This window comes from Eubalaena glacialis, chromosome 9 (genome assembly GCF_028564815.1).
Source record: "Eubalaena glacialis isolate mEubGla1 chromosome 9, mEubGla1.1.hap2.+ XY, whole genome shotgun sequence".
Classification (NCBI taxonomy): Eukaryota; Metazoa; Chordata; class Mammalia; order Artiodactyla; family Balaenidae; genus Eubalaena; species Eubalaena glacialis.
The window spans coordinates 7,947,569-7,972,483 of NC_083724.1; the positions used below are offsets into that span (position 1 = coordinate 7,947,569).

Below are 24,915 nucleotides of genomic sequence, written 5' to 3' on the forward strand. Positions count from 1 at the left end.
GGTAGTAAAATGGTGTTTGTAACCCTACTCTCAGCAGCCAGTCAAGCAGCATTGGTATCTTTTCAGAAAAGGAATCACTAAGGTACCAAGAAAAGTGGAGATTTAGAAAACTTCAACAGCTAGGCTATAAGACACACTGCATTTCAGCAAAGAGAAGTGGGGAATGCATAATGCCTATTTTAGGAACAAAATAGGAATTAATTTTAGGAATAATAAAAGGTGTTTACTTCCTATTTCAAAGAGAAGGGTATTTTTGGTAATGTAAACTACACAAAGAACCACAGAATCCATTCAAGAGCACACCACTTACCAGTTCTCTCAGAGCTGACCTTCCAAGCAAAATTGTCCACAGTTCTCTACTACTCCTAAAAAATGACAGAAAGCAGAGGTAATCTTGCTCTTTCGGAAAAATATATATATATATTTTAGAATTAATGAAACACAGTAATTAATGAATTACAGTACATCTTCTGTGCTAAGAAGATGCCTCAATTTAGTATTTCTATCTCCTCCCTTCTCATTAAAATGTAGTGACCAATAAGGAACAAAAATCCAGAAAAAGACTAATCTATTTCAGGACCCCCATCACCTTCAGAAAATTTTCTAAATACGTGACATACTGCACTTTCTCAATCCAGTACTAACAGTCATTATGAATGGCACTACGTTCATTCAATCATTAATGAATTCCCACTAGGTACCACGTGCAGTGCTAAATACAGGAGATAAAAAAACACACGTGAGGAGTGGGGCCAGGTCTTGGTGTCAAAATGGCGGCCTCCAGGACAGCTCACACCGATGAGTATCCCCAGTACCTCTGCCACCAGTGTCCTTGACCCCACAGTGAGCCGAAGCTGCCCCCCACACCGCGCCTCCCCAGAAGGCCCTCCAAGACCATCAACTCATCACTCAACAACAGGCATCTCTGGGGAATACGGATAGAGTGATGGAAAAAACAGTGGCTGTTCAAGGGCTTATCATATACATCTTATCAGAATCTACTTCAGATTTATATTAACTTAATTCCAGCAAGATTCCAAAAGTGAATCCTTTAATGAATGTACATCACAGCAAGAGGAAGCAAAAAAAGAAAAAAGAAGGAACAGAGTGAACTGGTGAATCCATCTCCCAGAACAGGCTTTGTCTTCTCTCTAGCCATGGAGCCATGGAAGCAACTTCTGCTTCCGACATTACAAAGAATTTTCATATATCCTTTGCTCAGATTCACCAATTATTATTTGTTTTATTATTTTCTTTCTCCCTCTTTGTGTGTGTGTGTATAACTGTATTATATATACAACACAAAAATGCTCATATTTGTATACCTGTACACACACATATTTTTCCAAAACTATACAAAATTGTATTAGAGATATCATATTCCTTTATCCCTAGACACTTCAGTGTGTCTTTCCTAAAAGCAAGGACAACTTCATACATAGTACAACAACTGAAATCAAGAAATTTAACATTGATACCAAAAAAAAACCCCCCACACACATGAGATATAGTCCCTGCCCTCAGTGAGCTCTTCAAATATACTCCCAACCATGTGCTAACCCCAGTTCCTTCCCTCATCCATGGAAACATGTTTTGTGGTTTTTTTTTTAATCTAGAATTAAATTTCAAAATGTAACAATTAAGAAATTCTCTCAAGAAAGGATTATGGGGAATTCCCTGGTGGCGCAGTGGTTAAGAATCCGCCTGCCAATGCAGGAGACACGGGTTTGAGCCCCGGGCCAGGAAGATCCCACATGCCGCAGAGCAACTAAGCCCATGCGCCATAACTACTGAGCCTGCACTCTAGAGCCCGTGAGCCACAACTACTGAGCCCACGTGCCACAACTACTGAAGCCTGTGCGCCTAGAGCCCGTGCTCCACAACAAAGAGAAGCCATCGTAATGAGAAGCCCACGCACTGCAATGAAGAGTAGCCCCCTCTCGCCGCAACTAGAGAAAGCCCACGTGCAGCAACAAAGACCCAACGCAGCCATAAATAAATAAATAAAAGTAACAATTTTTTTTAAAAGTCATAAAAAAAAGAAAGGATTATAAAAAGCATAGGGATTATATTTTGGGAGATCCTAAATAAGCCCTAGAATAGTAACCTGAAATAATTAACACTGCTTAGAAAGCCTATTTTCAGAGAGACGATGAAAATGTCCTAAAAAAATATACTAGACAGTTAACAAGAAGAATGCAAGTTATATTAACTATGAGGATAAATTGAAAAATCTTTTCCCCATTAAGACAGTAACACAAAGCACTAGCCCTATGTATTTAAAAATGTTCAGGATTTTCCCATCAAAAGAGGATTGAAGACACCTAAAAATTATAAATCTTTCCTAAAGGTTAATGCTTTTAAGAAAACAACTTCGATTCTGCTGAATCAATAATCACCAACTCCCACAACTGCACTGTGGAATCACTAATCATCTTTCTGATAACGAGAGCATTCACTATTCAAAAATTAGGAGATTAGATCCAGTTGATGAAACAAATATATCTCTTTGTACTGATAATCTATATTAAAAGGTATGAATAAGCCAAGCCCTAAGAAATTAAAGACAGAAGCAAGCTCACTATTTAAAGAAATTTATAGTAAATTTTGGAAGAATGCCTTTTGTAAAGAGAATAACTATCAACTAACTTACTTGTTTGATATATCTGAATTAGCAAAAAATAAAGGGGGGGGGTGCTTTAAAATGGCATATGCTTTTACTTTACCAAAGATAGCTTCTGGTTTGCACAAAACAGATTAGATACCTATTATATAATAAATAGCTAATAATGGGGCTAACACTACATCACAATTAATGGAAAGAAATTTATCATTAATTAAAGGCTTTTGTATGCCTGAGCTAAATTACTCTTTCTTGATCATACATCTTCCAATTTCAAAAGCGTGAGCATCAATGAGCTTTAAGTTATCTGCATTTGCTTTCAGAGCTTTGATCTTTAGCTAGGTAGCAGCGAGTCCCAGGAGACTGAAAATACCACTACCTGTACTCAAGGACTAGCTGCCAGGATCCAGAATTCTCTGTTTACTCAAATTCAAGTTGTGGGTATTTGTTATACCAAAATCTGTACAGTTAAAACAAACGAGAGAGCCGACCTACGTCTCTCATGCCTGAGGGTTCGGTCCCTTTGAGTGAAGATGAAAGGGGCGTGGAGAAACGGTATTCATTCGTCCTTACCATTCTGTAACATTCGTGAGCTGACCCTGTGCTGGGGACACGCCAGTGGCTGAGACAGGCCCAGTCTCTATGCTACTGGAGCTCACAGTTCAGTGAAGGACACAGACGCATCACCAGCCTGTCCTTTTTTTTTTTTGGCTGCACCGCGTGGCTTATGGGATCTTAGCTCCCCGACCAGGGATTGAACCCTCACCCCCTGCAGTGGAAGCGCCGAGCCCTAACCACTGGACCGCCAAGGAATTCCCTACCAGTCTGTCCTTCCTCCACCCGCTGGCAACCACCATTCTACTTTCTGTTCTTATGAGTTTGGCTTTTTTATATTCCATATGTAAGTGATATCATATAGTACTTGTCTTTGTCTGACTTTTTAAATTTTCCTAACACCCTCAAGTTCCATCTGTGTTGTCTCAAATGGCAGGATTTCATGTTTCTCACAGCTTAATAATATTCCTTTGTGTATAGATACCAAATCCTCTTTATCTCTTAATCTGATGATGGACACTTACTTTGTTTCCATATCTTGCTTATTGTGAATAATGCTGCAATGAATGTGGGAGTCCAGATATCTCTTTGAGATAGTGATTTTACTTCCTTTGGATATATACTCAGAAGTGAGATTGCTGCATCATATGTAGTTCTAATTTTAATATCTGAGGACCTCCATTCTATTTCCCATAGTGGCTGTTCAAATTTACGTTCTACCAACAGTGTACAAGTGTTCCCTTGTAGGTCAAGGATTTTTTTTTTTAATAAATTTATTTATTTATTAAAAAAAAAAAAAGAACAAAAAAATGTTCTAAGAGTGTTTCTCAAAAAGTTGGTCCTCAGCCCAAACAGCAAAATCAGCTGGAAACAACATACCAACACTGCAGAATCCTGGTCATCACCCAGAGCTACTATTTCTCAGAGGTTCATGGGAAATCTACATTTTAAAATGAGTACTCAAATGAATTCCTAAATTACCACTGCTCTAGGGCATCAGCTTGTCTCAGAGGAGCAGGTAAAAGACCTGGTCAGTATAGATCTTCTTTGCTTTTTTTTTTTTTTTGGCTGCTTTGGGTCTTTGCTGCTGCACGTAGGCGTTCTCTAGTTGTGGAAAGCGGGCTTCTCATTGCTGTGGCTTCTCTTGTTGCGGAGCACGGACTCTAGGCACGTGGGCTTCAGTAGTTGCAGCACGCGGGCTCAGTAGTTGAGGCATGCGGGCCCTAGAGCGCAGGCTCAGTAGTTGTGGCGCGCAGGCTCAGTAGCTGTGGTGCATGGGCTTAGTTGCTCTGCGGCATATGGGATCTTCCCAGACCAGGGCTCGAACCCGTGTCCCCTGCATTGGCAGGTGGATTCTTAACCACTGCACCACCAGGGAAGTCCTGATCTTCTTTGCCTTTTACGTTTGATATAGTGGCTTTTTTTTTTTTTTTTTTGGCTGGGAGGAGTGGGGAGAAAAAGATTCTGCTACAAAACAAAACCGGAGATAGATCACTGCCCTAGAGAAATACAGTAATTTTTACACTTACTACTTAAAAGACGTTAGCTATTTCTTTAGAAATTAAGACTCTCATTTGCAAAACTAAGTTATATTATGGTCTTTTTGTTATAAGGTGTCAAAAACAATAATGTTTATTGAGAATGAGTTTGATAACAAGATTAGCCAACATTTATTGAGCAGTTATGTAAGGCACTGTGCTAAGTAAGTCTTTAATGCTTTGTCTTACTGAATATTTCAACTTACTTATGAAGCAAATACTATTATTATCCCCATTATCTCATCAGGAAACTAAGGTTTCAGAGTGGTTAAGTAACTTCTGTTAGACCACAAAGCTAATTTATAATAGAGCCAGGGCTTGAACCCAGGTTTGCAGGACTCCAGAGTTTAATCATTACATTACACTGCCTCAAGTTGCACCCAAGAATTTCATGCTGCAAGCAGGCAAAGACTGAGGCGAAGCCTTCTGTCCTACAGTGGCAGACCATTCCCTAACACAGCGGCTGGCACACAGGAGAGGCTCAAAATATACATGCTGATGAGCAAATATTAAAGAATAAGAATGATATGAGTCCCTTTTAGACCTGCAACCTACCTGGAACAGAAAAGCTAGAAATAACAAATGTTATATGTAGAAGTGCCAAGAGAAGGCAGAATAAAGGAGAAAACAGTGGTTTATCAGGAAGGGAATCCTTGTGGAAATGAATGTTACTGGATCCTCAATTCCTACACATTTATGGTCTAGGAATAATGGGGATCCAAATAAATCTCAGACCTTCACGATACTCATAAGCTTAGTGTTGGGAATGATAAAGGATGTTAAACATACCTTACACAATCAGCAAAAAAGTAGAAAGTACCAAAGGGCATGATCCTAATAATTAGACACTACAAAGGAAAATAACCATATAGGACAGAAAAGAGTCAGAAAAGAGAGAGATCACTGGGTACTGATCCAGGGATCAATGAAAGACTTCACCTCAAATTGAGATCTGGAGGTTTGAGCAGGTGATTTTCAAGACCCAACAGACATGGTTGGAATTGTGATGTCTAATTCAAGCCTCAGAGTAACATCTTCCATATATACTTTCAAGAAATGAAATAAGTGCTACAGTGTCTATCATTTGTTTGCAGACACTGTAAATAAATAAAATAAATAAATTTGAGCTAAGTGTTTTGGGAAGAAACTAAGGCAAAGAAATTCAATAACTTGCCTCAAAGGTGAGGTTAAAAAAATTTATTGACTTGCAGTCCAATGGTCTAGCAGACAACATGGAATTCCATTCCTAAAAGAGCTGAAGTTAATGAAACTGGAAATTATCTTCCTTAGAGAGATCCATGTGGTTGGAAACCTTTGGATGAAAGCAACTAGGAGATTAGAATTAACAGTCTCTACAATTGAGTCCTTTCGATAGAAAGCCTGAGACACAGTCAAACTACTCTGAGATAGTTCTTTTGAGAAACACAGTTATAATATTCCACACGGAAATAATGAATATAAGCAGCCACTGCTCATGGATGCTCTGACTCCACAGATGAGGCACACCTCTCTTGCATGAACTGAGGTTTAAGCTAAGCAGCAAGCTTTTCAAACCACGGGGTTTTTGTTTGTTTGTTTTTTAAGCACACATTAACTGAAGAACACAATAGATACCCCAAAATGCCAAAATTCAAACTGACTTCCCGTCAAACCCTCAGTGATCCTCCCAAAACCCTGAGTGATTTAAGAGTATTACTGCATTTTTGACTAGTGCCAACTCATATTAACATACATGCTTCACAGCCACCTCAGTACTGCTCTGAAAACGATTCTCATTCGGAGAAACAGACGCATATGGTAAGGTGGCTGTCTGTGGTCATCTGCAAATCAGCAGGCACCAGGAATAGAATTTAAGTTTCTTCTTAGTTCAGACCTCTAGGCATTTCAAACAGAAGGCTGCTGTTCAGTATAATCCCAATCATTATAGCATGCCTTCCAACACAAATAGAAAGGAAAGGGGAAAAAAAAGAAAAGAAAAAAAGATCGCTCCTAAAACAAGCTATGAGCAAAGCAGTGCCTAGAAATCCTAGTGTCATTTCTTCCACCTTCAGGTATGAGTTTGGTAGGTTCTCCAGGATGCAGAGAGCATCCTTCAGGCAAACTAACAGCTTTCCTTCCCTTGTCCTCTTTCATTAAGAACGCGCCTTGCCCTGCAGGAGCTAAACTTTACCCAAGCTCCACAATGGCTGTAAGATAAACCTAAGAAAAGGAGAGCACAGCGACCACAATGCTGCCCGACAGAAGAGCTGACACGAAACAGCAGAGGAAGAAAAAGCAAAAAGGTCCTCACAAGGTTCGGAAGTAGTTCCATGGAAATTCCGAAGAAGAAAACCTCACTAGAGCAGAGAGATGAAGGAAGTGGCAAACGGAATAAACATTTACTGAGAGCCTATTACATGCTCTTCTGGGTGTTGAGGCTACAGCAGTGAACAAGACAAAAAAGCGGGGAACCACTGCTGGCACAGGGAACAAGAAGTGATAGGGATGGTTAGGCGGGAGGGTGGAAAGGAAAAACACTTCAAGCTGTTAAGTGCGAGATGGAAGTGTGGCGATCCGGTTAAAGCTTCGGAGTCGGACACGCAGCCCGTTCGGAGCTGGGTTTGTGAGTCATCTGTAAATTACAAGGTGCCTCCCGGAGTTGTGGGACTTCAAGAAGATAACACGGAGAAAAGAAAGCGCGTCGCCAGTGTCTGGCGCTAGTGCGCCTGTACGCTAGCAAGAACTGTCTCTTTCTTTTTAATATTTTCTCTTCCCGTCCCCAAAACCCAGCACAGTGCCTGGGATGTCCGCTGACGGAATCAATGCATGAGAAAACGACTAGACGGATGAATGAAAGGCTGAGCGACGAAAGAGGGCAGAAACTGCCAGGAGGTGGCTCGGCGACGCCCGAAACAGACCTCCCAACGAGAGCACAGGGGGTAACCTGGGGAGCGCCGCCGGGCCGGGCACAGGAGGCTGCAGCGGGGCCCGGGTAGGGGCTCCCCCGGGCGACCGCGAAGCGCCGAGTCTCGCCTCGAGGGAGCGTCACGCCGCACAGGAAGCGCGGTGGGGGGGAGGGGGGCGCCGAGGGACTCTCCGAGGGGAGAGGGGAGGAAGGGAAAGGGAGCGGGTAGGGAGACAGGAGGCAGGAGTCCAGGGAAGTGGTGAGGCACCGGCCCCCCTCTTGGAGAAGTCACCTCAGACCCCCGCGCGCGGGGACCGTTTGGCTGTAACCGCCTCCCGTCCCGGAGTCCGTCCACCTAGCCGGCCTTCGCCCAGCCACTGCTGCCACATCTAGCCCCCAACTCCCGCCCCGCTTCCGCTCGGCTTCGACCCCGCGCCTCACAGTCACGCCCGCCGACTCGGCCCGCTCCGCACCTCACACACGGACCGCCGGCGGCCGCCGCCATCTTCGCGCGCGCGCGCCCCAACCCCGCCCCCAGACGCCACGCCCACGTGATCACTCGCCTCCAGGGCGTGGACGGGGCTTTTCGTCACGTGACGGCGGGGCGAGGCCAACATGGCGATTCCCAGAGAGGTGAGGAACTCCGGGCGAGGGCGGCCGAGGCTGTGAGGGAGGCGGCCGAGAGGCGACGTGTACGCCATAGGTGTGAGGCGGTGGAGGGTAGCCCGACGCCAGCTCCCAGGCGTCAGAGGGTGGCCTACAGTGGAGCTTCCTTTCTCGCAGCTGGAGAACGGAGAGATAAGGTGCTGGCTGGGCGAAGCTACCGCTCTCTGCCAGGCGGGGATTAAAGGGCCCAGAGTCCAGGGCGTTCCTAGTCACCCCAGTTTCCCCGGAGTCTCAGATCTAAAGACATGACCCGAGAGTGCGCTTCCCCGGCCCCTGGGCCTGGGGCTCCGCTGAGCGGTTCGGTGCTGGCAGAGGCGGCAGTGGTGTTCGTAGTGGTGCTGAGCATCCACGCAGCCGTGTGGGATCGATACTCGTGGTGCGCCGTGGCCCTCGCGGTGCAGGCCTTCTACGTCCAATACAAGTGGGACCGGCTGTTACAGCAGGGAAGCGCTGTCTTCCAGTTTCGAATGTCCGCAAACAGTGGCCTACTGCCCGCCTCGGTGGTCATGCCTTTGCTCGGGCTGGTTATGAAGGAGCGCTGCCAGGCTGCGGGGAACCCATACTTCGAGCGGTTTGGAATTGTGGTGGCGGCCACTGGCATGGCAGTGGCCCTTTTCTCATCAGTATTGGCACTGGGCATCACTCGCCCGGTGCCCACCAACACCTGTGTCATCTCGGGCTTGGCTGGAGGTGTCATCATTTATATCATGAAGCACTCGCTGAGTGTAGGCGAGGTGATCGAGGTCCTGGAGGTCCTGCTGATCTTCGTCTACCTCAACATGATCCTGCTGTATCTGCTGCCCCGCTGCTTCACCCCTGGAGAGGCTCTGCTGGTATTGGGTGGCATCAGCTTCATGCTCAACCAGCTCATCAAGCGCTCTCTGACTGTGGTGGAAAGCCAGGGGGATCCCTTGGACTTCTTCCTGCTGGTAGTGGTGGTAGGGATGGTGCTCATGGGCATCTTCTTCAGCACCCTCTTTGTTTTCATGGACTCAGGCACCTGGGCCTCTTCCATCTTCTTCCACCTCATGACCTGTGTACTGGGCCTTGGTGTGGTCCTGCCCTGGCTGCACCGGCTCATCCGCAGGAACCCCCTGCTGTGGCTTTTTCAATTCCTCTTCCAGACAGAGACCCGAGTCTACCTCCTAGCCTACTGGTCTCTGCTGGCCACGTTAGCCTGCCTGGTGGTGCTATACCAGAATGCCAAGCGGTCATCTTCCGAGTCCAAGAAGCACCAGGCCCCCACCATTGCTCGGAAGTATTTCCACTTCATTGTGGTAGCCACCTACATCCCAGGTATCATCTTGGACCGGCCACTGCTATACGTGGCCGCCACCGTATGTCTGGCGGTCTTCATCTTCCTAGAGTACGTGCGCTACTTCCGCATCAAGCCCCTGGGCCACACTCTGCGAAGCCTCCTGTCCCTCTTCCTGGATGAACGAGACAGTGGACCGCTCATCCTGACCCACATCTACCTGCTCCTAGGCATGTCTCTTCCCATTTGGTTAGTCCCCAGACCCTGCACACAGAAGGGTAGCCTAGGGGGAGCCAGGGCCCTAGTCCCCTATGCAGGAGTCCTGGCCGTCGGTGTGGGCGACACTGTGGCCTCCATATTCGGCAGCACCATGGGGGAGATTCGCTGGCCTGGAACTAAAAAGACTTTTGAGGGGACCATGACATCTATATTTGCCCAGATCATTTCTGTAGCTCTGATCTTAATCTTCGACAGTGGAGTGGATTTAAACTACAGTTATGCTTGGATTTTGGGGTGCATCAGCACCGTGTCCCTCCTAGAAGCATACACTACGCAGATAGACAATCTCCTTTTGCCTCTCTACCTCCTGATATTGCTGATGGCCTAGGTGCTGTGCAGCAGCGATGAAGGAAACAGGGACATGGGGAAGACAAATGGTCCCCACAGCAGCCAGCCACTGGGCTTGAAAAGCCAGGAGGGGAGAAGCAGATTTAATTTTTCAGTTGATTCAGATTTAAAATAAAAATCAAAGCACTCCCAGTTTTAGTTTTGCTGATACTTTAAAAAGCAAAAAGGCTTAAAGGATAGTGCAGCAGCTCAAAAAGCTTGAGTGGGCCATAGGGCCCCCCCTCACCTTGCAGTCCTCGGGGGGGCCGGAGTGGATACTGGAGGCCATAGGGCAGAGTGGTTAACACTTCAGGTTCTGGTGTCAGACTCATCTGGTCAGAATCCTTGGCTGAACCACTTCTTAACTGTGTGAGTTGCTTAATCACTGTGGGCCTCAATTCTCATGTCTGCAAGATGGGACTAATAAGAGCCTGCACCTAACGGGGTGTCTTGAGGTTCTGGCGAAGTGACATGTGTGAGGTGACCAGCCCAGAGCCCGCACTTAAGTGCGAAAGTGTCACATAAGTGAGGGAAAGTGTCATTGTTACCCAAGGCCAGTCCTCATCTCAGCAAAAAGCCAGGCAAACCAAAGGGTTATATAGGTTGTACTTGGAGACCAGAGTGACCCTACTCCTCTGGCTTCATTCAGAGGAGAATATAAGAGGAAAATAGCCAAGTGCATGTGGTTTCTCCCATTTGGGCTAGGAAGAGCTGAAGGGGAGAGATGGGATCTGTTTGTTGCATCCCTGGAAGGGCTGGAGGAAGAAGATCCGTCCTGGGCTGACTACCTGTTTCAGCCAACCCCACCCTGCCTCAAGGCCTCTGCTGCCTGGCTGAGTGGCGCTGATGAAGGACAGGCTGGACAGCACAGGGTCCTTGTCAAGGGGTCCCTCCTGAGACCTCTCACCCTCCAGTCATGTCCACACCTGTGTTGGTCTCTTCTCTTGGCGAGAAATTAGAGGCAAGGTCTGGTGAAGTTTACTGAGAGTTCAGAATCGCTCTTCTGGGGCGGGGGGAGGGGGCGGTGCCTGCTCCAGCCTTACTCTCTGTGAGGGCGGAGTCCAGCTCTCCCTGGTTCCCCACCGCATCCCCCAGTGCCAGCACAGCCTGGCACATAGCAGGAACTCGGCAGACCTTCGCTGAATGAATGAACATTTCCCGTCAGTGAGAAGATAGCACAGCAGGTTTCTCAAGGCTGGACCAGGTTCTCCCCACTTCCCACCAGCCTGACAGGGAGGGGCCTAGGCAGGAAGAGGTGAGAACTTTGGCCCACCAAGGCCGGAAGCCAGGAGCCCAGCTCTGGGAGCTTGCTTCTGCCTGAGCATCACTGCCAAGCCCTTTCCCTCAGAGGAGAGTATTAAGACATTCCTTTTGGGCTCAAAGGAGCCTTAACAAACCCTTCCCTTGGCTCAGGCTCCCCACGACTGCTCGCTGAAGGAGGCAACACCATGTTAGGGTGTAGCGTCTATGAGTGCTGGCTTTGCCCCACTGACTCCCTGGGTGGTTTGTTCCCATACAGAGTGGGGGCTGGAAATCAAGGTCATAAAATCATAAGACCGCTGAGGCCAGGCAGGTAATGCAATGAAGGAGGACCGGGAAGGGAAGCGGAGAGCACACGTGCCTGTAAGAAGGCAGCTCCAGCCAGCGGTCACGTAGGCTAGACCACAGGCCCCAGGCTGTTGACCTGCTCATTCAAAGAAGCTTAGAAACCTGAATTGTTATGTGGAATCTCCCAGTTTTAAAATGTTTTGGGTTTTTTGTTTGTTTGTTTTAAAATGCCGAGTCCCAGACAAAACAATTCTGCATTGTGAAATCGGCTGGTGGCCCCCAGTTTGCAACCTCTGAGCAGACCCCCGCCAGGCAGGTTTCAGATTTGGTATTTGTTCCTGCAGCTCTGGGTGCCTGCCAAGCATGTCCAAACAGGAGGGACCTGTGGAGGCCCTCGTCCGGCCCCTTGATGGTGCAGGTGGCCAAATGGGCCCAGAGAGAAGGGCCTGGCCTGAGGCCGGAAATCGAGTTGGTCACAGAGTCAGGACCAGAATCTCAGACTGGATTCCAGGCTCTGGTCTTTTCCCTCCCCAGGAAAGGAGAACTGGGAGCATAGAGGTTAGAAGCATAGGCTCTGGATCCAGCTGACCTCGCCAAACACCTGAACAGCTGTGGAACTTGGGCAGGTCACTTAACCTTCCCATGTGTCAGCTCCATCATCTGGAAACAGCATCTACCTGAAAGGGGTGAGGATCCAGTGATAAAGCACAGCAAGCTCTTGGCATCATGAATGCCCACTAAATGTCACTTACTGTTATTAACATCGTGCATACCTCACCAGGCAGGGCTGGGCTACCTGGGATGATTTTCAGCAGGGTTCTCATCTTGAGAGGAAGGCTGCTTGGGAAAGAAGGATCAAGATGCTGCATTTGGAAGTCTTTTTTATTCAGTGTCTCCCACCGTAATGACCAAGAGTTCCATGTGAGAGGGGAGACAACGAGTGAGAAGCCGGCAGAGAAGCAGCCAGAACCCTTTCATGGCTGTGAGGCTGCCTCTTGGGGGAGGTTGTGTTGGGGTAGGGACAGACAGAGACAGATCTCAGGGAAGGCACCCAGCCCAGCCTCCTGCTCCTGCCTGCCTGTCTGCACAGACACCAGCAGAAGGAAAGCCCTGGGGGAGAGGTGCGAATTCCCCATTGCAGCTGGGCGGTGGGGTGAGGCGCTGGCGTTGGTGGCCCACAGCTTCTCCCGAGAGGGGGTGGCGTCCCTGCCCTCAGAGGGCCTTTAGGTGTACAGTGGGGTAAAGGGCAGCTCAGCTGTCGGCTGGAGCCTGCAGAGGATGGGGAGAGGACCTCGAGGTGCCAGTAGCACTGCTCCCAGCCTCCAGGACCTCTTCGGGAGCTGTCTGGGGCCCACACACACCCTGCCACCTACCAGTTATCTGGGCTCCAGACGGTGCCAGCAGCCTCCATGAGGTGGAAAGTATAGGCCTGGCGTGAGTAGTCGGAGAAATTCTGCTCACTTTTGTGCACCACTTCTCCGTGGATTAGGATGAGGGCCCCTGGCAGGGACACAGCGGGTCAAGAGCGCCCTCGAGGCAGGAAGGGACATGGTGGGCGCCCCCTCCCTCAAGCGGTGTCGTGGGCTATTCATCCCCATTCCCATCCCTGGACGCTCAGGGGCCTGGAGTCTGCCCCAGCGCCGGAGGCTGTGCTGTTGGACATGGGTTCCCCTGGGGTCAAGTCCCTTCCGCTGTGGCCTGTGCCCTTGGCAAGCCTCAGCAAGGGCATCCACCTCTATGGCATTTGCAGAACCAGACAGAAGCTCTCTGTCCCATGCCAGCCAGCTGGGGCCTCAGCCGGGAACGCAGAGTTGGGGCTCAGTTTCCCTTTTCTAAAAGGAAGGGTGTGCTGACAGCCAGGATTTGTGAGCACTTGTGGTGCACCATCTTACATATGACATCTCACTGGCTTCCCTACTTTATGTTTGGGGAAACTGAGGCTCAGAGAGGTTCAGTCATTTGCTCACAGAGACAGCCGGGAAGTAGCAGGGTCTGGATTCCAGCCTGATCTGGGAGACCCTGCTGTCAACCACAGAGCTTTAAGACCTCCCAGTGCCCACCCAGCCCTACCTTCCCTCATGCTGTGACTTCCCGGCCCTCAGGTGAGCTGGGTGGTCAGAGCAAGCACAGACCCCCAGGCATGGCCTCCGGGCCCTCCTCCCCGCCCTCTGCACACCCCCTACCTCTCCGCACCGGTGTGGGCACAAAGAGGCTGTTATCCCGGGCTGGCTCTGTCCCAAGGAAGCTGGTGCCAGGCGCCGAGCCAGCAGGGGCCCGGACCATCCTTCTCGACACTCCACCTGCGGGCCAAGGTGGGGCCTTTAGCCTCTCTTTATTCGGGATCCCTCCCCTGTGGGGGGTGGGGACGAGTGGGCAGGGAGAGGCAGGTGGCCTCACCTGTGTGGGAGCCAGGGATGAACCAGAGGCAGCCGTTCTCCAGCGTGGCGTCTTCCAGAGCAATCCACACGCCCAGCACCCGGCCCAGAGGCTCCGTATACAGGAAGGAGGCATCCTGGTGAGGGGAGACTGCAGCAGGCCCGCCTGGGCATGAGGAGCCTGGCCTCACCTCACCTTGGCCTCGTTTCTACTCACTCCATGGTCCTCCCAGGGCCCTCCAGGCCCAGCCTTCCTATGAGCAGTTAGAATCTCACCGCTTCCTGGCCCGGAGACTCTGGGCAAGAGATTTCACCTCTCAAGCTTCAATTTCCTAAACCATAAAGCAGCCCCAACGATAACCTAACCTCACGAGGTTGCTGGAGGATTCTGAGACAGTGTACGAAAAGTGCTTAGTACAGAGCCTGACATTGTAGTCGCTGCCTGAAAAGCAGCTGCTATTGTCTAATTCCAGCCAGGTAACTCAAGCCGCCGTCCTTAACCAGCGAGAGCACCTTCAGCCACCAGATGGTCCAGTGTAAGCCACCAGTGGTCTAAGACTTGGAAGTTGGGTGTGAAGCAGGAAACGGACCCAGCATCCACATTGTAAACATCCCCTGCGTGATGCTGGGACCCAGGCAGGATGGAGAACCGCTGAACAGAGGACCTTAGTCTGTAACAACAAGAGGGTGCTAGTCTCGCCTCATCCCTTCCTGGGGAACTGTGTGCTTTCTGAGCACCAAAGTTTAAGTCGGACTTTGACAATGCAGACAGTGTCCAGATGAAGGTGTCCTAATGGTGGGGGCCCCAAAACATTTGGAGGAGGAATGGCTGAAGGAGCTGGGGGTGCTGGACTGAGCAGAGAAGGCTCAGGGAGAGGATGGTCATCCCTTCAGGAGACTGTCCTCAGGCTGGATGGTGGGGAGGAGGGGGCCTCACAAGGGGAATGACTTGAGCTCATGTCAGGAAAGGAAGAGCTGCCTGTAGGGGTGGTGAGCCCTCTGTCACTGGAGGTATTTGAGAGAAGTGGATCATCACCCATGAGGGAGGCTGGAAAGGGTATCTGTGTATCCAGGGGGTTTGTAATCAGATCAGCAGTTTCTATGCTGAATCAGTCCTCCAGGGAACTTGGTAAAATACAGATTCCCAGGCCCTTGCCACCCTCCTGACTCAAGATCTCAGGGAATGCGGCCCAGGAATCTGTATTTTTAACCAGCAAGGAGTTGCTGCCAGGTTTGGGAACCACTGGGTCAAGGGCTCCAGGACACCCCCCCTCCACCCCCCCACCCCACCCCACCCCCCGGCATCCACTCTTTCAGGAAGCAGCAGAAGATGGCTTCTCCTCCGCTGGCCCAGGCTCTTGTCTATGGACGTCTTGGCAGGCGCCTTCCCTCCCTCTGGAGACCTGACAACCACTAAAGTCCCAGATCTCCCGCCGGGGCCTTCGCTGGCCCCCCAGCCTGCTCTTGGCTCACCTTCGCCGCCCAAGTGAGGTTGCTGCAGGAGAGAGGAGGGGCCGGGTGAGGCCAGGGAGAGCGGGGAGGGGCAGGGGCTGCTCTGAGTCCTCCGAGTGGGATGCTCTTCCCCCCGCCACAGGTGTTTATCTGCAAGGCTTCCACGTCAGCACCCAGCTATCGAGCACCTACTATGTGCCAGGCCCAGAAGGGCTGCAAAGAGAAAAGCCACCCTGCCTGGCAGGGAGCTCCCAGTCTGAGCACACATGTCCCTAACAAGAACACAAGGCAGAAGTGAGGGGAAGCGGGAGAGGCTGGGGCCCAGGCCAGCGATTAAGCCTCTGGGCTCCAGGATCAGAGATGTGTCCTCTCTTCCCAAGGGCATTGGAAGGCTTCTTGGAGGAGGTGGCACTGGGCTGGGCCTTGAAAGCTGGGAGCAGAGCATTTCAATAGCCAACAAAGGGAGGAGGCAGCCCCGGGATCCCCTTTCCTTCCACGGCACCCTAACTGAGCCCCAACTAAGTGCCAGGCACCCTAACCAGAGGAGACCGGTTTTCATGTTCTCCCGCCAACTTAATAATATTTCCTCAGGGAGGCAGCTTGCGGCCCTTGAAAGGAAGGGCTTGGTATGAGCACTGTGCCCATTTTACAGAGGGTAAACGGAGGCCTGGGGAGGACGGGCCGCTCACCTTAAAGATATACATGCTCTGCACCACCACGGGCATCTGGAGGCCCAGACTTCTGGCCAAAGCCTGGAAGGGGGCAGAGGTCACATGGCCAGCCCGCCCACACTCACATATGGCCCACCGACCCACCCTCACTGACACCTCTGCTCACCTGCACCTTGGGGGAGTGTGTGACACACCTGAAGACAGAGTCATGGGCGTGCAGAGCTGCGGGACAGAGGTGGGCTGAAGAGCCAGTCCCCAGTCCCCATGCGTCCCTCCCACGCCTAGGCCTGGGCACCCAGGGTCAGGCCTCACTTTGATATTCTCACCTATTTTCTGTGCGTTAAGCTTTCTGCTTGTTTATAACCGAGAAATGGGCCCCACAGATGCCTTCACCTGACCTATGACCTTATTCTTGACCTTCTAGCCCTGACTGGCCGCCCTTCAGAAGACCAAGGACTCCAAGGGACCCATCACTTGGTAGCAATTCTGGTACTGCCGCTTGCTCTGTCAGACTCTGAGCACCGATTTCTCTCCTTTAAGCCTTAGTTTCCTCCTGTGTACAATGGAATCAGCCCTGCCTCCTGGGCTGCCATAGGACTCCATGGGCTAACGCGTGTGCAAGCACAGCCCAGGACCAGGCACAGAACAGTCACTCTTCTCATTATTTACTACTGTTGTTATTACAAAAAGTGAGGGTTGAACGTATTTAATGCCACTGAATTGTATACTTCAAAATGGTTACGATGGTAAATTTTCTATTATATGTATTTTACCACAATTTGAAAAAAAAAAAAACAAAGCTACCATGATATAACTTCATGTTTAAAAATCAGTCTACAAGATACATTGTAAGGGGTTTTTTTGTTTTTTTTTTCTTGCCACATCACGCGGCTTGTGGGATTTTAGTTTCCTGACCAGGGATCGAACTCGGGCCCTCGGCAGTGAGAGCACGGAGTCTTAACCACTGGACCGCCAGGGAACTCCCTACAAAATAACTATAATGCATGATCCTGAAAAAAAAAAAAAAAAAAAAAAAGAGGGTTTCCTAGCTTGGTTTAGGGGTCTTGGAACAGGGACCTTGTCAACATGTTTGGTGTCCTTAAGAAGCCTTCAGGGAGCAATGGGACCCAGAATCCCCACGTGCCTGGCGCCTGAATCATCCCCAGGCCGGGCAGTAGAGAGTTGAGGAGCCCGCACGCACCCATCTGCATTGGGGGGGGGGCTCAAATGGACCCCTCTTGCCAGTGCTGCAGTGGCAGTGCCATGTGGTTAGCATCATAAGATGCAGGAGAGCAGGGCCCAAGAAGGACCCTGCACCCAGAACTGCCATTTGTTGGGCTACTGCCTTAACGTGTGCTTTGGGGGAAGGCCCCCAAACTCTTCAGACCTCAGTTTCTCTCCAGCCCCTGCTTACCATGGCCAATTTTGTTGATGGATTTCTCCGGAGGGACCAGGAAATTTCCTGTGGCACAAGGGACAGGTCAAGCTGGAAGGACTGGAGTCCAGCCACCCCCACCTCTAGGGCCCCAGTTCCAAACCTTTCTCATCAAAGACGCCTTTCTCAAAGAAGAATCGAATCTTGTCGCCGCTGCTTAAGAAATAGTCTGTGCTGCCCTGTGGAGAGGGGACATCAGAGGGGCTGAGAGAGCATCACGGGGTCACAGGTGGGCCTGGCAGAGAGGGAAGAGGATTCAGATGCTTCCCACCCCACAGAGCTGCAGACGCCTCTGGTGCTTCTCAAACTCATCCACTGTGGCACAGCCGGTGAACAGGAACCCCAAGGACCTGGAAGCACAGCTGGAAACTCCAAGCATGGGATTTCTTAGAAACCTCTAAATAAATCACATGACTCATACTCCATAATGGCATGAAACACAGGTACTAGATCAAACACGCCTGGTTCCCAGGGAGCCTTGGGCCACTTGTTTTGCCTCTCAAAGCCTCAGTTTCCTCATCTGTAAAAGGGGAATAATAATAGAACTGACCTCCCTGGATTGTTGGAGGCTTCAGGTTCAGGTAGAGGCTGAACCTTATAGAAGTTGAGAACACAGACCCTGGAGCTAGAATACCTGGGTTCAAATCCCAGCTCTGCCACTAACTGGCTGTAATCACAACCACATTACTGAACCTCTCCAGGCTTAGTTTCCTCATAAAATATGGAGGCTATTAATGGCACCTATCTCATAGGGTGTTGTAGGGATTATGAGTCAGTATATATAAGGTATATAAGAACAGTCCTTGGAATGTGGTGTCATGTGAATATCTGCCTTTGTTATTATTATTACTACTGCTGCTAAATAGAAAACACCCAGCAAGGAAAACACACCATGGCTAAATGCTCGATAAATATAAGCTATTACTAATCTTTTTCTTTTTTCTTAATAACATCTCCTTGTTAATTTTATTGATTTTTTTTTTTTTTGACCACACCCTGTGGCTTCTGGGATCTCAGTTCCCTGACCAGGGATCAAACCCGGGCCACAGCAATGACAGTGCCGAATCCTAACCGCTAGGCCACCAGGGAACTCCCTTCTTGTTAATTTTAATGTCATGATTTAAATTTCTTAGCAGCATATGAAAATGATGCTCCAGGGACTTCCCTGGTGGTCCAGTGGTTGAGAATCCGCCTTCCAGGGCAGGGGACGCGGGTTCAATCCCTGGTTGGGGAACTAAGATCCCACGTGCTGCAGGGCAACTAAGCCCACAGGCTCTAGAGCTCGAGTGCCAAAACTAAGACCCGACGCAGCCAAACACATAAATAAATAAATATTTAATTTTAAAAAAAGAAGAAAATGATGCTCCAGGGAGATGCCCCATGTTTTCCTTGTGGCTTTAGCCACCCATGATCACCATATATATCTTCCTTCATGGCGACGTAAGTACAGTTTGAGTGTCACTGATGCCCCTACCTGGGTTCCCATATGACACAGCCCCAGCACTCCCTCAACTGCGCACATCTGCTGTCACAGTGCCTTGCGTGGCTCAACTCAGTGACCTGTCGGGCCCTTTCCACGCCCTTCCCACTGAAAACTAAAAGTTTTTTTTCAACATTCTTAACTCCTCTGCACTAGCAGGGAAACAAGTTTAGGAAGCATAACTGATAATAATAATAAAGACGGTGACGCTACACGCGTGTCAAAGATTTTTACTTAACTCAGTAATTCACAAGGGAACCAGCAACATGTTGAAAGGAGAATTCCAAGAAACACACAAATATAGGCAATAAGAAACGCTGAAATGAATTTACAAATCAATGCAAAACTGAATCTAGCCACAAGGGCAATAATTGCACCCTGCCGGGCCCAGTTCATACCCATTTCTATGGACGAGTATCATGCGAGTTATTATCAGTTCTATATAACTTACAGAGTTGTATAATAACTCAAAAACAATGAAAGGTGCTGGTAAGCTGGAACGGAGCACTACTAGACAGGACACCGCCAATATTTTTTTCTTTTAATACCCATTTCAGGGACTTCCCTGGTGGTGCAGTGGTTAAGAATCTGCCTGCCAATGCAGGGGACACGGGTTCGAGCCCTGGTCCAGGAAGATCCCACATGCTGCGGAGCAACTAAGCCCGTGCGCCACAACTACTGAGCCTGCGCTCTAGAGCCCGCGTGCCTAGAGCCCGTGCTCCACAACAAGAGAAGCCACCGCAATGAGAAGCCTGTGCACCTCAACAAAGAGTAGCCCCCGCTCGCCGCAACTAGAGAAAGCCCGCGCGTGGCAACGAGGACCCAACGCAGCCAAAAATTAATTAATTAATTATTTTTTAAAAAAACCCGTTTCAAAGTCTTTCACAATATCAGTTGTGAATACTGAGGGTTTACTGAATACCAGTGCAGCCAAATGAAACCGACTGTTTGGAGGAAAGTGTCATTCTGTAACCCTTTTTCTTTCTGAAGTCCCCATTCTCTGGGTTGCAAGCCTTCTAGTCATTGTAATTCCCTTTATGCCCACCAGATGGCAGAAGCTCCTTGCCATGAGTAAGGGTGAGCCCCATTACTGAGCCTGGACCACAGCTTTGGCTTGGGGGCCCAGCCGCAGGCAGGCTCATAAATTCAGCCTATGAAGGGTTAAGAGAACTGTGTAGGAGAACCCCTGGGTCTCAACTTACCCATCTCAAGCTGTACTGAGTCCTAGTAGGTCACTGGGGGAAACAAGCAGAGTTCCTTGTCTCATTGGGGGATGACTTACCCAGGTGGGCCCATCAGAATCACTTGGCTTATGCTGGGTTGCTGGCCACAAAGAGGTCCTTTGTGGCAGGAAAACTTCTAAGGTAGTACAGCAGAGCAGTGACAGCATGCACTTGGTATCAGGCAGATCTGGGTTCAAATTCTGGCCCTATCAGTTACTAATTGTGTAGTTTGGGGCAAGTGAGCTGAGCCTCATTTACCCCACCTGTCTAATGGGGGCAATAATGCTGACCTCATGAATTCGTAGTAGGGAGTGAAGGAAATATGCATATAAGACACTTAGCCTGGATCCCGGCCCACAGAAAGCTCGGGGCCTGATTCGTTATCAGCATGAGCCCATGGGCCTTGGGGTCCTACCTTTCCAGGCTGCTGCTCTGGCTGGGGACTGAGCCACCCATCAAAGACCAAATCTCATTCTCACCTGCTCCAGGCACCTACCTGGGCTCTCAGCTGCTCCTCCTCCTGGGTGGAAAATTCCGTGCGACAATGGAGAGGGACATCCATCTCAGCCACTATCTCGCCAATCCTCCATTGCATGGCCACACACTCGTCTGCAGACCAGAATCCTTCCAGCACCAGAAATCCATCCTCCTGAAACTGCAGGCAGGAAGGAGACTCAGGCTTCTCCCTGCCCTCAAACGCTCTTGATGAGGACTGATTTGACCCTTCCCCAAACCAGAAGCCGTGTGGAGGCAGGACAAGGCATCCTGTTCATTGCTCTGCCTCCCTCCCTGGCGATGGTGTCTAGCGCCCAGTGAAGAGCAATCAGTGTTGGCTGCTTGAATGAAGGCGAGTGGAAGGGGAGGTGTCCCAGGCCTAACCCTCCAGGGAATACAACCTCATTCGTTTATCCGGCTAATATTGGCTGAGCATCTACCGTGCACCAGACATGGTTTTAGGAGCTGGAGATTCAGTCATGAGCAAGCCAGCCATGATGCTTGCCTCTCAGAACTTAGTCTAGGGAAGGAGACGGATATCATCAAACAAACCAGCACACAGGTGAACTTATCACACAAAGTGTGGTTTATCTACCTGAAATACAACACAGCTGATAGAAAAATATTTATTGGCATGGGAATGTGTTCCACACATATTGTGAGTTTAAAAAAAAAAAGCCAACTACAAATTAGTATCCTAATTTGTGAGAACCTGGGCAAGTGCTTTCCCCTCTCTGACTCTCAGGCTATCTATCAGATGGGGAGCACAGTAGTGCCTCCTTTATGAAACATATAGCAAGCAAGCAAGCAATCGGCGACAGCTTTTGTGATATTGTGATGGACCTTTTATTTTATTTATTTGGCCCCCCAGCGCAGCTTGTGGAATCTAAGTTCCCCAACCAGGGATTGAACCCGTGCCCTCTGCTGTGGAAGCGCGGAGTCCTAACCACTGGACCGCCAGGGAAGTCCCCTGAAACTTTTAGAGATTCAAGGGCTGTATGCCAAAATATTGTCTCAGCATAGGAATCTATAGGTGGGTTTAAATTTTCTTTTTTGAGCTTTTCTGTATTTTTTTGCATTTTCCTCTTGCCATCAGGAACAAACAACAAGGGTCATGTTTTTAAAAAGTCTCCATCGCTCTGATTCCCACGGGTTAGCCTTTTCGGGTCTGAATGCGCCCGCCGGGTGGTTGCCCGGCCACCCGCCCCGCGCTGGAGGTGGGTTGTGGGTGGGGTGGGACGGGTGGATCCGCCCCTCGTCGGCCCCGCCCCTTCACAGACCCCCCCCCCCCGCCCCCGCCCCCGCCCCCAGTTCGCAGGATCCTGTGTTTTCTTCTGGTTTCTTCATGCAAACATTCCCACCCCAGCCGCAGTGCGTTGGCCTGGATGGCCCCTGGCTGTGTGTGCGGAAGTTAGGGGTCATGGCTGTGAACCGACCACTCTGGGCTTCAGTTTCCTCTTCTGAAAAACGTAAGGGGGTGGGTCGAGTTCCCCGGGACTACTCCAAGTCCGGAGGGGCCCCCCACATTTACCTGACCCTCGGGGTGCCCACCCAGCAGGGCCCTACCTTCTGGAGCTGTGAGCGGCTCAGGTAGGCCATGAGGACGAGGCAGGGTGCACGGGTGGCTCTGCGGCTGTGCCTGAGGCTGGAGAGGAGAAAGGTCAGGAGGGGAGAGTGGCCAGAGCCTGGGAGGCCCAGGAGGATTTAACCCTTCCCTGCCCAGAAAAAACTGAATCCTGGCCTTCAGCTCCTCCCCGCCCCCATCCAGAGAAAACCCATTCCCGGCCCCCAACACACCCACCCCACCCCACCCCCTCTCACTTCTGTCCTAGGGTGGGGCCCCCCTTGTCTGCCCCACACCCTGGGTCCATCCCCCCCAGCTAATCCAGGATTAGCCATTTCTGATCTCCTGCAAGATCTTTAACTGCCTCCTTCCAGTTTCTTTCCAGAAACCACTCCCGGCTGGCTGTTTCCAAGGTGCCCAGAAGTTGTGTCCTAGGAGTGTCTGGGCAGGCAGGAGGACACCCGAGTCCCTGCCCAGGTGCCACAACTAACTGTAACCTCCAACCCACACCTGCCCCTGGGTCGAGGCAGGGTTAGAAAGTGCCCAGGCCACCAGCAGCAGCATCTGGGTGGGATGGGATGCAAGGTGGGTCTGGGGGCACGCACATCAGACAGACTCTGAGCAGCTCTGCATTCTAAAGGTGGAAGAGGGCTTCAGAGGATTGCCTGGGCCCCTGCCCCTGCTCCCCAAGCTCTGATCCCCTGAGACTCTCTAGGTCCTGAAAGGATTACAGATCTGTCTGCAGCTCAGAGGAAGGGAGAAGATAACGGGGATCTTAGAAAGGGGAAGGGGCTAGAGTGGGGGCCTGGGTCTTCAGAATGAGGGCGAGGGAAGCCATGGTTCCTGATCCCTACCCCCAGGCCCAAGATGTTGGTGTCTGAGGCCGGCTGGCACAGCGGAGGCCGGCGGTCAGCACACCCACCCTTCCAGCCAGCCCTGCTCATCAGCTGACGGGGCCGTTCTGGCTGCCGCTTCTGAAACCCAGCCACTGGCCTTCCCTGAAATGATGCTTTCTGAATGGCGAAGGGACAGAGTGTCTCGGGAGCGAGCGTGGGGACACTGCTCAGCCCTCAGGAGACTTGGCCCTAAGTCAAGTTGTGTTTTCTGGGCCACCGCACTGGAAGTATAGCTGCTTGGTCCCTGCTTCCCAAGAGCCGAGAGCCAGGGGAGGGGAGAGCCCCGGCAGGCTCCTGAGGCTGGAGGGTGAAGAGGTTCCCAGGGGACAGGCCGGGTGAGGAAGACAGGTGGAAGACAGAACCCTTTGGGGAAATACAGCCAAGGTTCCGCTCACTCAAGGCAGGGAGCGTTCCCAGCTGTCCTGGCCCCTTCCCAACAGATCCAGAGAGACACCTGCCATGTGCCAGGAACACAGTGAGGGTCCAGTAGTGCTGGGCTAGCAACTCCTCAGGGAACCCCCATCCAAGGCTTACATCCACACCCGGGCCTTACTTTCCCCATCTGTGGTTTGGGGATAACAGAAGTACCTCCTGGGCACTTGGAAAGTGCCCACTGGCTGTTCACCGTATGTTAGCAGGAGCTGTTCTCGGTGGAATGTGAGGGTATTTTTACTTTACTTTTTGAACTTCCCCAAGTTTTCCAAACTGCTGTTATCATCAGAGAAAAGGCCACCAGTGTGGTTTTAAATGGAGTGAAGAGCCCTGAGTTGGGGGGAGGCGGGGGGACGGCTGGGCCTCCCACGATTTGTTCATTCATTCCACTCAGGCTTTGGGAAGTGGGTGGGCGGTGTTTCCACATTGCTGTTTTTTTCCAAAAGCTAACCAGCTCCAGATCCAGCGCTTGGGCCACCCCAAGCCTGAGGTGGGGCAGTGGGCACTGGTGGGGAGGTACCAGACAAGACAGGAGAGGAAGACCTCTACTCTCGAGATAAAGGAGGGTGTTGTAGGGGGTTGCCAAGCCCAGCTGCTTGGCCTCCCCGTCAAAAATCCCACGACAGAGGCAGAAGAGGGAGGGACTCTTGACTCACTCCTGAGGTCACCTGGGGGGTCAAAGTCCCATGTAGGGAGGAAGGACAGACTCTGGCGTGTCCCAGAGGAGGTGCCCAAGCAGCAGGTAAGGACTCATTGTCCTTACACAAGCCTTGCTGGGCCAGGAGGAAGACAGATCATTTATTGATTTCCAGGAGCCAGGCCCTCTGCTAAAAACTCCACCTACCAGCAAAATTATCAGGAAGCTGAGTAAGCCCCAGAACAATCCTGTGAGGTCGCCAACACCATCCTGATTTTATAAATGAGGAAACCGAGGGCCCACATCAAATAAATGGCAGAGCTAGAATCTGAAGACAACTCTGCCCATCTCCCCCAGCCTCTGCCCTTGACCCCAACACCTTCAGCACCTCCAGCCCAAAGGGGCTAGAAGCTGGGTCAGGCCTGCCCACAGTGACTCTCAGTCCTGCCTCTGCAGAGCCCTGGAGACTGGCTGTTGGAATTACAAGGGACGGATGAAAGCAGAGTGGAAGTGCCCACTGCACAGATGGGGATGTGGAGGGCACGGGAGGAAAGGGGCTTGCCCGGTTTGACAAAGGGGA

At 50.6% G+C, this 24,915-nt stretch overlaps 3 protein-coding genes and 1 long non-coding RNA gene across 7 annotated transcripts in view; 2 read left to right on the forward strand and 2 right to left on the reverse strand.

The window, feature by feature from the left end:
* Nucleotides 1–8,117, reverse strand: part of NUP188 (nucleoporin 188) — a 48,191-nt gene extending 40,074 nt beyond the window's left edge. The window contains exons 1-2 of one of the 2 annotated variants that reach the window (XM_061199793.1): nt 8,074–8,117; nt 311–365 (exon numbers count right to left, since the gene is read on the reverse strand). In XM_061199793.1, the coding sequence (XP_061055776.1) occupies nt 311–365; nt 8,074–8,105 (87 nt within the window). In that variant the 5' untranslated portion in view covers nt 8,106–8,117. The remainder of the gene's footprint in view (nt 1–310; nt 366–8,073) is intronic. The other variant, XM_061199794.1, reaches the window with a different exon arrangement.
* Nucleotides 8,118–8,200: 83 nt separating this feature from the next.
* LOC133097710 (uncharacterized) lies at nt 8,201–16,861 on the forward strand. The gene is made up of 3 exons (XR_009702055.1): nt 8,201–8,233; nt 15,368–15,568; nt 16,598–16,861. It is a non-coding gene; the product is annotated as an uncharacterized LOC133097710 (long non-coding RNA).
* Nucleotides 8,207–10,273, forward strand: DOLK (dolichol kinase). The gene has a single exon (XM_061199795.1). It carries the CDS (start codon nt 8,512–8,514, stop codon nt 10,126–10,128), a length of 1,617 nt encoding a protein of 538 aa, XP_061055778.1. The 5' UTR covers nt 8,207–8,511; the 3' UTR covers nt 10,129–10,273.
* PHYHD1 (phytanoyl-CoA dioxygenase domain containing 1) lies at nt 12,804–23,274 on the reverse strand. 3 transcript variants are annotated; one of them, XM_061199796.1, is made up of 12 exons: nt 23,225–23,274; nt 22,373–22,451; nt 20,808–20,966; nt 17,712–17,787; nt 17,588–17,635; nt 16,340–16,395; nt 16,192–16,254; nt 15,524–15,545; nt 14,073–14,201; nt 13,859–13,975; nt 13,049–13,175; nt 12,804–12,944 (listed from the first exon to the last, which is right to left on the reverse strand). In XM_061199796.1, exons 2-12 carry the CDS (start codon nt 22,403–22,405, stop codon nt 12,899–12,901), a joined length of 876 nt encoding a protein of 291 aa, XP_061055779.1. In that variant the 5' UTR covers nt 22,406–22,451; nt 23,225–23,274; the 3' UTR covers nt 12,804–12,898. The 3 variants fall into 3 exon arrangements, with proteins under 3 accessions (XP_061055779.1, XP_061055780.1, XP_061055782.1); XM_061199797.1 differs by lacking the exons at nt 17,588–17,635; nt 23,225–23,274 and having other exon boundaries at nt 22,373–22,554; XM_061199799.1 differs by lacking the exons at nt 15,524–15,545; nt 16,192–16,254; nt 16,340–16,395; nt 23,225–23,274 and having other exon boundaries at nt 22,373–22,553.
* Nucleotides 23,275–24,915: the final 1,641 nt, after the last annotated feature.